The sequence below is a fragment of the Nerophis ophidion genome, linkage group LG14 (genome assembly GCF_033978795.1).
Source record: "Nerophis ophidion isolate RoL-2023_Sa linkage group LG14, RoL_Noph_v1.0, whole genome shotgun sequence".
NCBI classification, from domain to species: Eukaryota; Metazoa; Chordata; class Actinopteri; order Syngnathiformes; family Syngnathidae; genus Nerophis; species Nerophis ophidion.
Genome location: NC_084624.1, coordinates 15,382,728 through 15,396,019, shown reverse-complemented (window position 1 = coordinate 15,396,019; position 13,292 = coordinate 15,382,728). Strand labels below are relative to the sequence as shown.

At 38.8% G+C, this 13,292-nt stretch overlaps 1 protein-coding gene across 5 annotated transcripts in view; it reads right to left on the bottom strand.

The window, feature by feature from the left end:
- The window catches only part of LOC133568186 (Fanconi anemia group A protein-like), a 115,392-nt gene that overhangs the window by 69,829 nt on the left and 32,271 nt on the right, over positions 1 to 13,292 (bottom strand). For 4 of the 5 annotated variants that reach the window (XR_009809547.1, XM_061919937.1, XM_061919939.1 and 1 more), the window contains exons 7-13: positions 13,030 to 13,139; positions 11,049 to 11,159; positions 9,562 to 9,625; positions 9,322 to 9,422; positions 9,169 to 9,245; positions 6,228 to 6,369; positions 2,385 to 2,518 (exon numbers count right to left, since the gene is read on the bottom strand). Coding sequence is in view for 4 of the 5 variants with exons in the window: in XM_061919937.1 (XP_061775921.1) it covers positions 2,385 to 2,518; positions 6,228 to 6,369; positions 9,169 to 9,245; positions 9,322 to 9,422; positions 9,562 to 9,625; positions 11,049 to 11,159; positions 13,030 to 13,139 (739 nt within the window). In the remaining variant the exon portion in view is untranslated. Of the gene's footprint in view, positions 1 to 2,384; positions 2,519 to 6,227; positions 6,370 to 9,168; positions 9,246 to 9,321; positions 9,423 to 9,561; positions 9,626 to 11,048; positions 11,160 to 13,029; positions 13,140 to 13,292 lie in introns of those variants that run through there. The other variant, XM_061919940.1, reaches the window with a different exon arrangement.

The window sequence follows — 13,292 nt, the reverse complement described above, 5'->3', positions numbered from 1 at the left end:
TATGTGTCTACATTCAAACATTCTTCTTCATACTGCATTAATAAATGCTACTTTTAAACTTTCATGCAGAGAGGGAAATCACAACTAAGTCAATTGACCAAAAGTGTATTCAATAAAGTTATTAAGCAGTGGGACAAACATTCAAGTCATTCCCAAAACATAAAGTGCAAGATTGTCAGAGACATTTTAAGTGTCAAATAAAAATAAGCTGCATAATAGGAAATCAAATAGTATTCGTCCTTCACTATGTGGTAGGTTACTACAGACGTTATGAAATTCTCTTCATTCTCTAGCGAGTGACTTTTCAAATGATGCGACATATTAGCAGTAATGCTACATTTTATAGCAAGGCTTCCCCCCCCCCACTTGACAAATTACGGTTGTCTGTTTGACCTATTCCCACTTGAAGCCAAACCACTGCCAGACGATGGAAACCCTGGTGTTTTTATTGTGAATTAAGTCTTCGTTCATTTGTTACCAAACCCGCACCTTCTTTGTCTCGTACGGCTATGTTAGCAGCTAACGTTAGCCACGCCGCTACCTCTCTGCTGGGCGAGGGCGTGTACGTGACAAAGACGTGACAGTTAAGACATATGTAAGAATGTGCGCCTGCTTGTCTGTGAGGAGAGTCAGGAAAGAGTGAGAAGAGCCTGAATGCCAGCATCTAAAGCAACTGCGTGAGAAAGTATACTTGAATATTACGATATAGTCATTTTCTATATCGCACAGAGACAAACCCGCGATATATCGTATATATCGTTACATCGCCCAGCCCTACATCAATCTCTAAAGGGTATCACCAAATGGGCTCATGAACACTTCAGAAAACCACTGTCACTAAATACAGTTTGTCGCTACATCTGTAAGTGCAAGTTAAAGCTCTACAATGCAAAGCGAAAGCCATTTATCAACAACATCCAGACACGCCGCCGGCATCTCTGGGCCCGAGATCATCTAAGATGGACTGATGCAAAGTGGAAAAATATTCTGTGGTCTGACGAGTCCACATTTCAAATTGTTTTTGGAAATATTCGACATCGTGTTATCCCGACCACAGGGGAAGCGAACCATCCAAACTGTTATCGACGCAAAGTTCAAAAGCCAGCATCTGTGATGGTATGGGAGTGCATTAGTGCCCAAGGCATGGGTAACTTACACATCTGTGAAGGCACCATTAATGCTGAAAAGTACATACAGGTTTTGGAACAGCATATGCAGTCATCTAAGGGCCGTCTTTTTCATGGACACCCCTGCTTATTTCAGCAAGACAATGCCAAGCCACATTCAGCACGTGTTACAACAGCGTGGCTTCGTAATGAAAGAGTGCGGATACTTTCCTGGTCCGCCTGCAGTCCAGTCCTGTCTCCCATCGAAAATGTGTGGCGCATTATGAAGCATAAAATACGACAGCAGAGACCCCGGACTGTTGAACGACTGAAGCTCTACATAAAACAAAAATGGGAAAGAATTCCACTTTCAAAGCTTCAACAAATAGTTTCCTCAGTTCCCAAACGTTTATTGAGTGTTATTAAAAGAAAAGGTGATGTAACACAGTGGTGAACATGCCCTTTACCAACTACTTTGGCACATGTTGCAACCATGAAATTCTAAGTTAATTATTATTTGCAAAAAGAAAATTAAGTTTATGAGTTTGAACATCAAATATCTTGTCTTTGTAGTGCATTCAACTGAATATGGGTTGAAAAGGATTTGCAAATCATTGTATTCCGTTTATAATTACATCTAACACAATTTCCCAACTCATATGGAAACGGGGTTTGTATGAGTCAACATTTAAACATCCCTTTTAACTTTTTCAAGACTCTTGTTAGCGAGGACGGCGATGAGCGGAAAAGGTGTCGGGAGCCACACAAATGTCACCTTTGTACAAGTTATTTCTGGGATTAAGTAGTGTTTCTCAACTTCTTCATCAAAGTGCTGCTACTCACACCTTTCTTTGGCCCCATGGTGAATTATTTTGCAGTCATTTTTAAGAAAGAAATTTATATTGACTGAGTCACCACCACGTTAATTACCGTATTTGTTTGGACACTACATTCAACAGAATGATACGTGTACACATCGTAGTTTTTTACATGCATTGTTTGGACGTACAATAACTGAGGCAAGACAGTATTCAAAAATCATGAAAGATTTTGCCAAAAAAGTTGGCCAAACATCAAATATATGAAAAGAGTGTACCATTGTATAATTAATCTATATGTGTTTAACTTTTTGAAAGGAACTACTGAAGTAAATACATTTCCCACAATATTCTAATTTATGGAAATGCACCGGACTCCACTTGCAGGTTGTTGAGATTCAAGCAACATCATTATTAGAATTAGGAGATCTTTAGACAGAACACTGAAAGGATATTGAACCTTGAACCAGTCGCAGTAGGAGGGAAAGATGGCAGGCCCCTGCAGCGCCCCCTGTCGTGCCAACAAGAAGGCAGTTATCATGCTCTCCAAGTCATAACCTTCAAATGCAGAAGTCAGCAGTCGGGACAGAAGCTCTGAGATGTAAAAGAAGGAATAAAGCATGTCATCTTCATATTATATTTTTATTATTAAGCAAACAGCATAGAGAGGTAGGAAAATAAACAAATATTTGTTTTTTATATTATTGGCATACTGTCGCCCATTGTTGTGTTAATCGGTTCCAGACCCAACCACAATGATTGAATTTCTGCTTAAAAAATCCTGTTAACGACCTTTTAAATACAGTGAACCTCGATTTTATGAACCTCTCTATTTGCAAACTTTTAAATTTACAAACTTTAAGATCGAGCCAAATATGCCTCCTATGTACAAAGGCTTTATTAATTCATTTTGTGTCCGCAGGGCATAGTCTTTTTGGAAAGGCGGAGCCCATCATGTCACTTGCTGTGCAGTAAAAGTACACTACTATCACTATTCAGCGCTTAGTGCGTGCCATTTCTGTGATTTTTTGTCTTTTGACAGGTTTTGTACAGATTGCTAACTTAACGAGTCCCAAAAACTAAGCAGACCAGCGAGCAACGAAGGGACTTACTTTGGATTTAAAAAAAAGTCTACAGTATTTGCGAGGAATACACTAATGGCGCTTGCGGGAATGGACGAATTGACAAAACAGGCTTCGTACCACAGCAAGTTTTAATTGGGATGAAACTGGTCTTTTCTGGAAAAGAGACTACCAGAAGATCACAGCAGAGGAAAAAAATGCCTCTCATTCAGTGATGCTTCTTCCAAGGGCACACAAACACACAGACCCGCCCCTCTCCCCTCTTACCCTCCATCTGTTTCCTTCTCCTCAGCTCCTCCTTTACCAATATAAATGGTAAGTGGATTTTACTTTGCTATATGTTTATTAATTGTAGCAACATGATTGTTAAAGTTAAGGATTTTTGTGGTTTTCTGATCGTTTGTGAGGACACCATATTGACTTTTGTGTTTGTGCGCGTGTTGGCAAAGCAGCGCATAGAGAGGACAGCAGCTCGTTGTTTTGGCTTGTTGATAAAAAAAAAGTTGATCCATCACCCCCTTGTTATGTTTGTTTAATATACAATACTGTATAGCACTTTATATTATGTTCAAAGTCTACAAACCTTTACTAAAATATGGACTTTTGTCGAAACTGGAAACCATTGTTCATATTTATTGTTTGTTATGTCGATATTTGCTTCACTGTACAATTTTTTCAGTTCACGAACCCTGTTCAAGATCCAAATAAGTTTGTAAATCGAGGTTCCACTGTATAATTTTTGTGTTGATGTGTTAAGTCTTCTGGACTTTGAATAACACCCAAAAAGTCATATATACACTTGATTTATCGAATATTCCATCCATCCATCCATCCATCATCTTCCGCTTATCCGAGGTCGGGTCGCGGGGGCAGCAGCCTAAGCAGGGAAACCCAGACTTCCCTCTCTCCAGCCACTTCGTCTAGCTCTTCCCGGGGGATCCCGAGGCGTTCCCAGGCCAGCCGGGAGACATAGTCTTCCCAACGTGTCCTGGGTCTTCCCCGTGGCCTCCTATTAGCTGGACGTGCCCTAAACACCTCCCTCGGGAGGCGTTCGGGTGGCATCCTGACCAGATGCCCGAACCACCTCATCTGGCTCCTCTCGATGTGGAGGAGCAGCGGCTTTACGTTGAGCTCCTCCCGGATGGCAGAGCTTCTCACCCTATCTCTAAGGGAGAGACCCGCCACCCGGCGGAGGAAACTCATTTCGGCCGCTTGTACCCGTGATCTTATCCTTTCGATCATGACCCAAAGCTCATGACCATAGGTGAGGATGGGAACGTAGATCGACCGGTAAATTGAGAGCTTTGCCTTCCGGCTCAGCTCCTTCTTCACCACAACGGATCGGTACAACGTCCGCATTACTGAAGACGCCGCACCGATCTGCCTGTCGATCTCACGATCCACTCTTCCCCCACTCGTGAACAAGACTCCTAGGTACTTGAACTCCTCCACTTGGGGCAGGGTCTCCTCCCCAACCCGGAGATGGCACTCCACCCTTTTCCGGTCGAGAACCATGGACTCGGACTTGGAGGTGCTGATTCTCATTCTGGTCGCTTCACACTCGGCTGCGAACCAATCCAGTGAAAGCTGAAGATCCCGGCCAGATGATGCCATCAGGACTACATCATCTGCAAAAAGTAGAGACCTAATCCCGTGGCCACCAAACCGGATCCCCTCAACGCCTTGGCTGCGCCTAGAAATTCTGTCCATTTATCGAATATTGTAGAATGTAAAATAAATACAGGCGTATACTGCTTAGTAAAACATCTAAACATTGATAAGACACACACACATAGTTAATAAACACAACAAATAACCTAAAAATATTGCAACTTGTTTGATGATAATCTGTTGTGTGATATAACAGTACCGTAGATTTGTGATTTTGGGATTATTTTGCAATTCTTATGCATGAGAATGCTTAATTTAGGCCAAAAATACATAAAACTTTCAGAAATATGCAATTAGCACGCTAGGAAATGAGCAAAATAATCGAAAGTGTGGGAATGTAATTAATTTCGGTTTTACATTAATTCAATGGCAATGCTAACCGTTGGAAATGTTTTGTATTTTCATGTTCGTCTTTATTAGACGTACAAAATATGAACATGTGACCAAAAACTGGCTTTTTTCAGACAGGACGCATACATAAACATCAAAGAAGGTTGGTGCCACTTTGATTAATCTGTACATTAAAGATGCTAAAAGTAGGGATGCTTCGATTAGGGTTTTATGCTGCCGATACCGATCATCTATGAGTGAGATCAGCTGATACCGATCACTTGTATTAACCGTAAATGTTTTAATGTTGTGGTATTGCAATGGTGACTGTTATTGACAGTGTATCAATATCAACACATTATTTAAACGAGACATGCACCTGGGGATAGGTTGATTGGCAACACTAAATTGGCCCTAGTGTGTGAATGTGAGTGTGAATGTTGTCTGTCCCTCTGTGTTGGCCCTGCGATGAGGTGGTGACTTGTCCAGGGTGTACCCCGCCTTCCGCCCGATTGAAGCTGAGATAGGCGCCAGCGCCCCCCGCGACCCCAAAAGGGAATAAGCGGTAGAAAATGGATGGAAAATGGATATTTAAACGAGTTCATTATTCTTTTTATTACATACAATTGCCAAAGGTCAAGAGTACACAATAACTAAACAGACCTTAAGAGTCCTCCTATGTCCAGGGAATTATTTCCTGAGTTTGTAAACGTTAACAAAAACGACAAAAACAGATTTTGTAAAAATAGAAATAATGATCAATCATATAATGATACTACCCTGGATATCAACACTACCGATATATAGATGGCCGCTACAAAGCAAAAGACATTGTTATATTATCTTCCCTCTAACTCTTATTAATCCATCTGTTAATTTCATGTAAATAACTGCTTACTTTATGCTGTAATGTGTTTCCATCAACACTTCTAAAACTTTACTATACACTTCTTCTGTTGTCTCAAGAAAGTTTAGCAATTAGCATGCCTTTCTAGTCTGTTTCGGCTTGATTTCACTTGGTGTGTAACATGTTTAACCTTATTCTCCGGTCCTTCAGGGGTAATAATACTTGTAAGAATATTTGAAGCAAAGGAGGTGATGAATATTAACTTAAGAGAGCGGCTCCACACTGTGTATGAACATTGGCAGATTGCGAGCTAAAAGCAAATCAATGTAATGAATTTTACATTATACGAAGGCCGCACTTTGGCAGTAAATACCTCTCAGACTGGGCTGCGCAGAAGGGTTGTACACCAGCAGTGTTGAAAGAAAGCACAGCACGTGTTTCCAGTTAACCTCGTGGGTTTCCAAAACCTGCTGAAGGTGACGCAATAGCTGATCCACACTGAAGATCACCGACAGCTTTTTCAAAAACACAAATACAGTCAAAAACAGTTAAAAAGACCAAAAAAAAATTCTGCAAAACATGTTTAAGTGGTAGGAATTTTTAATGGTGTTTACAGGAGTTAGTTGTGAGTGCATAGAACATACTTCTTCTAAGCATTGGAACAGAAATCAGCCTTCTTTGCATTCAGAAGTCCTACCTCCTGATTAATTGATCACAAACCAAAAGCTAAACGGGCAAGATTTTGTCAAGTTAAAAGTCATTCCGGAACCTTCAGTACAGCTTATAGTATATATATTAGGCAACCGTATGTATTTAAACCCATTTATGTTGACAGCCCTCAGTCTATCTGGCTGATGTTGACATAAGCAAAAATATCCAATATTATTATCCATCCAATATACAGATCTTTAGTCTTGCCCATGGCGGAGAAGAGGTAAAAATGTGTGACTGATGTATTTTATTGAACTAATGAGTTGACATTAAGAGTAGGGCTGGGCGATATATCGATATACTATATACTCGATATATCGCGGGTTTGTCTCTGTACGATATAGAAAATGACTATATCGTGATATTCAAGTATACGTTCTCACGGAGTTGCTTTTAGCTGCGGGCATTAAATTACATGCGTTTCCCACTCTTTCTTGTCTCTCAGTCTCACAGACATAAAACAAGCGCACCTTCTTACATACGTCACGTGTGCAATGTCACACGCTCCCACAGACAGGTAGCGACATGGTAACGTTAGCTGTGATGCTTGCAGAATAGTGCGGGTGGTAATACGAGAGAGAGAAGGTGCGAATCTGGTATCAAATGCAGGAAGAATGAATTCCCAAGAAAAACAGCACGGGGTTCATCGTTTGGCAGTGGTTTGGCTTCAAGCGGGAAGATGTTGAAAAATTATGCGGCAAAAGCGTTGCTACAAAAAGTAGCACCTACTGCTAATGTAGCATCATTTGAAAAGTCACCCGTTAGAGAATGAAGAGTGCTTGAAACTCCACATGTCAACATCTCCGTTCGGTGCCACACCAACAAAATGCCGAAGCAACTATTTCCAGATCAATATTGTATGAAACAAATCAACAACAGAAGGAGATAACATCCGCAGGAACCTACCACATAGCAAAGGACATATACTATTTGATTTCCTATTATGCAGCTTATGTTTATTTGACACTTATTGAAATATCTTGTGTGACATCATGCACAAAAATGCACTAATAGCTTGTTTTAAAATGTCTCTGACAATCTTGCACTTTCTGTATTGGAAATGACATGAATGTTTGTGCCACTGCTTAATAACTGTTTAATAAATACTGTTTTGGTAAATTGACTTAGTTGTGATTTCCCTTTCTGCATTAAAGTTTGAAATAAACATATATTAATGAAGTATGAACAAGAATGTTTTAATGAAGACACATAGAATCATCATACTGCTGTAATCATATGCATCAAGTGTTCATTCAAGGCTAAGGCAAAATATCGAGATATATTACGTGTATCGTGACATGGCCTAAAAATATTGAGATATTAATAAAAGGCCATATCGCCCAGCCCTAATTAGGAGAACAGTACGTTCTTAAATTAACAGGACTAATTTGTGTGCTTCATGGACAAGTAACTACTTTGTAGAGCATGGTTGTCAAACGTACAGCCCGAAACAGGTTTTATCCGCCCGCGGGATGAGTTTGCCAAGTATAAAAATGAGCCAAAATTTTTGAATGAAAAAAACTTCTGTTCTAAATGTGTCCACTAATGTCACATAGCAATTCTTTGTAGATTATGCTACGTATGTAAAAAAGATAAACCAGATGATGTTAGTGCACCAGTGGAGGAAAATGAGCGAACTACATAAATAACACCCCGTAATTTGATTTCGATATTGTTTTTTATCTTGATAATTTGAAAATTAACACCAATGTTGACTGATGAGCATTATGCCATAACGTATTCAGAAAGTAAAAATAACGACAGACTACTATTAACCGCAACGTGTAAGTGTAAAAAAAATATATATATATGATTTGTACATTTTCAGAATGTGCTTGTTCTATTTTTAAACATAGAAAACAATCTTAAGTTGTCTTTATTTGTACGTTATCGTGTCGTGATTTTACCAGTCCGGCCCACTTGGGAGAGGATTTTTCTCCATTTAGCCCCCGATCTTAATTGAGTTTGAGACCCCTGTTGTAGAGTCTCAATGAATGTTGGTTGGTAGGGGATCATATATTTACTGAAATAATTTGTAAAAAAAAATAAATAATAAAAAAAAAAATTCTGGATTTTTTTTGTTGTTGCTATTTTCACTCTGTTTGAATAGACAAATAAACCTACCATTAAAGAGGACTGTTTGTGTTTGTGTCCATTTTGTGTTGCTGTGTTAAAAAAAGAAAAAAAGTTTAATAAATAAACATTTGCAGGAGTCAAACAAATAATCCACTCCCATGTTTGGTGTACATTTTAATAAGGAAACATTTTAGAAATTAAAAAAAAATCTATTTACGGTTATAATAATGACACGGTAATTGTGAGTTATTCATAGAAGAAAAGGGATTTATCACGATTGATTATTGTATGCGTTTGACAGCCCTAGTGCAGCTCAACAATTCCCCCTGCTTCATATTTTAATCAACAGCAGTTCCGTTAACTAATTGAACATTACTATACCGCACAACACTCAGCTCAGTTACCTAGACCCATTATGTTTTACAAAATACCTATATGTAAATGTAAATCCTATTTCGAGACACACACACACACACACACACACACAAACAAAGAGACACAATTTTCAAACTTTGTCTCTAAATTACCTTGCGAAAAAGGGAGGTGAGCAACCGACTGGCTTTTTCAAAGGTCCATTTGTTCTGCAGACTAATTGCATCTGACACTAGGAATAAACAAAAGCCATTATCTCCAATATTCACATTTAAAATTAAGTTTGAATCAACCTCTTTTGTATATACCTGTAAGGCGAGGCTTATAGGTGAGCGTCTGTGTAAGTGAGTGCATGAAGAAGCGCTTACTGACATCTGGGTATGTTGAAACGTCAGCAAACAGCTGACACCTGTGTCAAACATTGCACAGGTGTGACAACACAAATACATCATCATGACACCTCATTAAAAATGTATCAAGCGGATTGATTGTTTTGAAATAAGTCAAATCGAAAACAAAACAAGTGGATCTAAACAAAGTACCAGTACCATCTATCTGTGGCAGTTTCACATAATTTCTGTGTTGAAGTTCTATCGACAGTGTCCAGAAACCCTAAATGACAAAAAAAAAACACTCAGCATACTCTAGAACAAGGGTCGGGAACCTTTTTGGCCGAGAGAGCCATACAAGCCAAATATTTTTTAAAGTATTTCCGTGAGACCCATTTATATATTTTTTTTAACACTGAATACAACTATAAGCGTGCATTTTTAAGAAAGACCAACATTTTTAGAGTATGATAAGTATCTTCCTTTTTAATAACATTGTTATTTTGAGGCTAACCAACAATAAATAAAATACTGCTTACCATTAATGCGACTTTTTGAACAGGTGCGGTAGAAACCGGATGGATGGATGAAAATGCATGAGAATGTTTTATATTTTAAACGTTATGTTTGACACTGTGATTACCAGCGGAATTATTCATTACTTATCGTGTTACCATGAATTGATTTACGTGGACCCCGACTTAAACAGATTGAAAAACTTATTCGGGTGTTACCATTTAGTGGTCAATTGTACGGAATATGTACTGTACTGTGCAATCTACTAATAAAAAGTTTTAATCAATCAATCAATCAATCAATCAATCAATCAATCAAGAAAGGTCAGCTAAGATTTATCTTAGAGCCAGTTGCAGTCATCAAAAGAGCCAAATCTGGCTCTAGAGCCATAGGTTCCCTACCCCTGCTCTAGAATAAAAATTAGGGGTGTCCTGATCCAATGTTGATAAGCGGATATCCTGTCCAATATCAGCAAGTATCGGATAATATGTGCTTGCATGCAAACGTGTGATGTAATGTCCGATACAAGCAGTCCTGCAGTGTGTTTACTTGTGCAAAGCTGGAAAGCCAGTCAACATCTAAATGTCTTCCAAAGAGCACAAAAAGTGTTTTTTTGTCTTTTTGTCTTCAGTCAAGTCATTTACAAAAGCAAACATGATAGGTTATAGGCTAGTAGGAGCTAGCAGCTACACAACAGCTAAGCACACAAAAGCACTCAAGCTAGGCATACAGGATGAATATTCATTGAACAATATTGCAGTTTAAAATATCACATTTGTCAAGATAAATGAGTATCAAATAATTATAGTTGCATATTGCTTACACATACAAATTATCCAAGGCAGGGGCATGTAAGCATCATTCAACCATGGGCCTAAATTAATTATTTATTTTGACCATTTGCGGTCACCATTTACACTCCACTACAAAGCATAGGACTGTCATAAGTTAAGTTTTTTCTGAGTAATTTTGCTTGATCAAACCATTTCTAATATTCCAAACTACAAAATATTAGAAGCATGCTTGATTACTGCTTATATCGTATCATATTAATATCTGTAAGATTTAAGGCAACAATATCGGTATCGTATTGGAAGTGGAAAAAAATTGTATGGGGACACCCCTAATTAAAATATTTAACAACTTATGGATTGAACAAAAAAAAAACAGGGATGTTATCAGTCACTCACAGAACAGCATGGCATCTAAAGCGGAAGTGCAGAGCAGAAAGTCCCTCTTCTCCATTGCTGCTGGCTCATGACTCGACTGGAAGCCAAAGCTGACCAGCAAACCTACAATACCTAGATGAAAAAGAAACTTAGTGGCAAGACGGCATACACATACATGCCAACTATGGCTTGATCATATACAAACCCCGTTTCCATATGAGTTGGGAAATTGTGTTAGATGTAAATATAAACTGAATACATCCATTTTCCATTTTTTACCGCTTATTCCCTTTTGGGGTCGCGGGAATTATTTGCAAATCATTTTCAACCTATAATCATTTGACTGCACTACAAAGACAAGATATTTGATGTACAAACTAATTAACTTTAATTTTTTCGCATACAATAATTAACTTTGAATTTCATGGCTGCAATACATGCAAAAGTAGTTGGGAAAGGGCATGTTCACCACTGTGTTACATCACCTTTTCTTTTAACAACACTCAATAAACGTTTGGGAACTGAGGAAACTAATAGTTGAAGCTTTGAAAGTGGAATTCTTTCCCATTCTTGTTTTATGTAGAGCTTCAGTCATTCAACAGTCCGGGGTCTCCGCTTTCGTATTTTACGCTTTATAATGCGCTACACAATTTCAATGGGAGAAAGGTCTGGAGTGCAGGCGGGCCAGGAAAGTACACACACTCTTTTTTTACAAAGCCACGCTGCTGAATGTGGCTTGGCATTGTCTTGCTGAAATAAGCAGGGGCGTCCATGAAAAAGATGGCGCTTAGATGGCGGAATATGTTGTTCCTAAACTTGTATGTACCTTTCAGCATTAATGGTGCCTTCACAGATGTGTAAGTTACCCATGCCTTGGGCACTAATGCACCCCCATACCATCACAGATGCTGGCTTTTGAACTTTGTGTCGAAACAGTCTGGATGGTTCGCTTCCTCTTTGTTCCGGATGACACGATGTCGAATATTTCCAAAAACAATTTGAAATGTGGACTCGTCAGACCACAGAACACTTTTCCACTTTGCATCAGTCCATCTGAGATGATCTCGGGCCCAGAGAAGCCGGCGGCGTTTCTGGATGTTGTTGATAAATGGCTTTTGCTTTACATAGTAGAGCTTTAACTTGCACTTACAGATGTAGGGACGAACTGTATTTAGTGACAGTGGTTTTCTGAAGTGTTCCTCAGCCCATGTGGTGATATACTTTAGAGATTTATGTCAGTTTTTGATACAGTGCCGTCTGAGGGATCGAAGGTCACGGTCATTCAATGTTGGTGTCCTGCCATGCCGCTTATGTTGAGTGATTTCTCCAGATTCTCTGAACCTTTTGATGATATTATGGACCGTAGATGTTGAAATCCCTAAATTTCTTGCATTTGCACTTTGAGAAACGTTGCTCTTAATCTGTTTAACGATTTGCTCACAAAGTTGTGGACAAAGGGGTGTACCTCGCCCCATCCTTTCTTGTGAAAGACTGAGTATTTTTTGGGAAGCCGTTTTTATACCCAATCATGGCACCCATCTGTTCCCAATTAGCCTGCACACCTGTGGGATGTTCCAAATAAGTGTTTGATGAGAATTCTTCAACTTTATCAGTATTTATTGCCACCTTTCCCAACTTCTTTGTCACGTGTTGCTGGCATCAAATTCTAAAGTTAATGATTATTTGCAAAAAAAAAAAAATGTTTCTCAGTTTGAACATAAAATATGTTGTCTTTGTAGCATATTGAACTGGATTTGGGTTGAATATGATTTGCAAATCCTTGTATTCTGTTTATATTTACATCTAACACATTTTCCCAACTCATATGGAAACGAGGTTTGTAGGAGAAAATAAATATTTCAACTCATCTGCTATCTGCATGCACAATAACATTAATATCGTGTAGAAGCAGCTTTTACATGATCATCACTATATTATCTGCCCATATTGGTGTAAAAAATGAGATACTGTAGAGCCAAACGTGTAACCAGGGTGTCCTCACCTGACATCACTTTCTGCTGAGCCTGTATGGTTTCTTTGTCTTCCTGTAGAGGTGTCCAACTGCACAGAGCCTTCAATTGTGGGACCAACCACAACCTCACTCCTTCATCGCTGAGAAGACATGACACCAAAAGACAAGATGAGGCAACTAACATTTACAGTGGCGATTGTGTTTATGTTCAAATTTATGATAAGGAAATTCTCCACTGTGTAATTAACACATGTATCAACATTCAAACTTTCAATGTTAAAAAAAAATAAAAA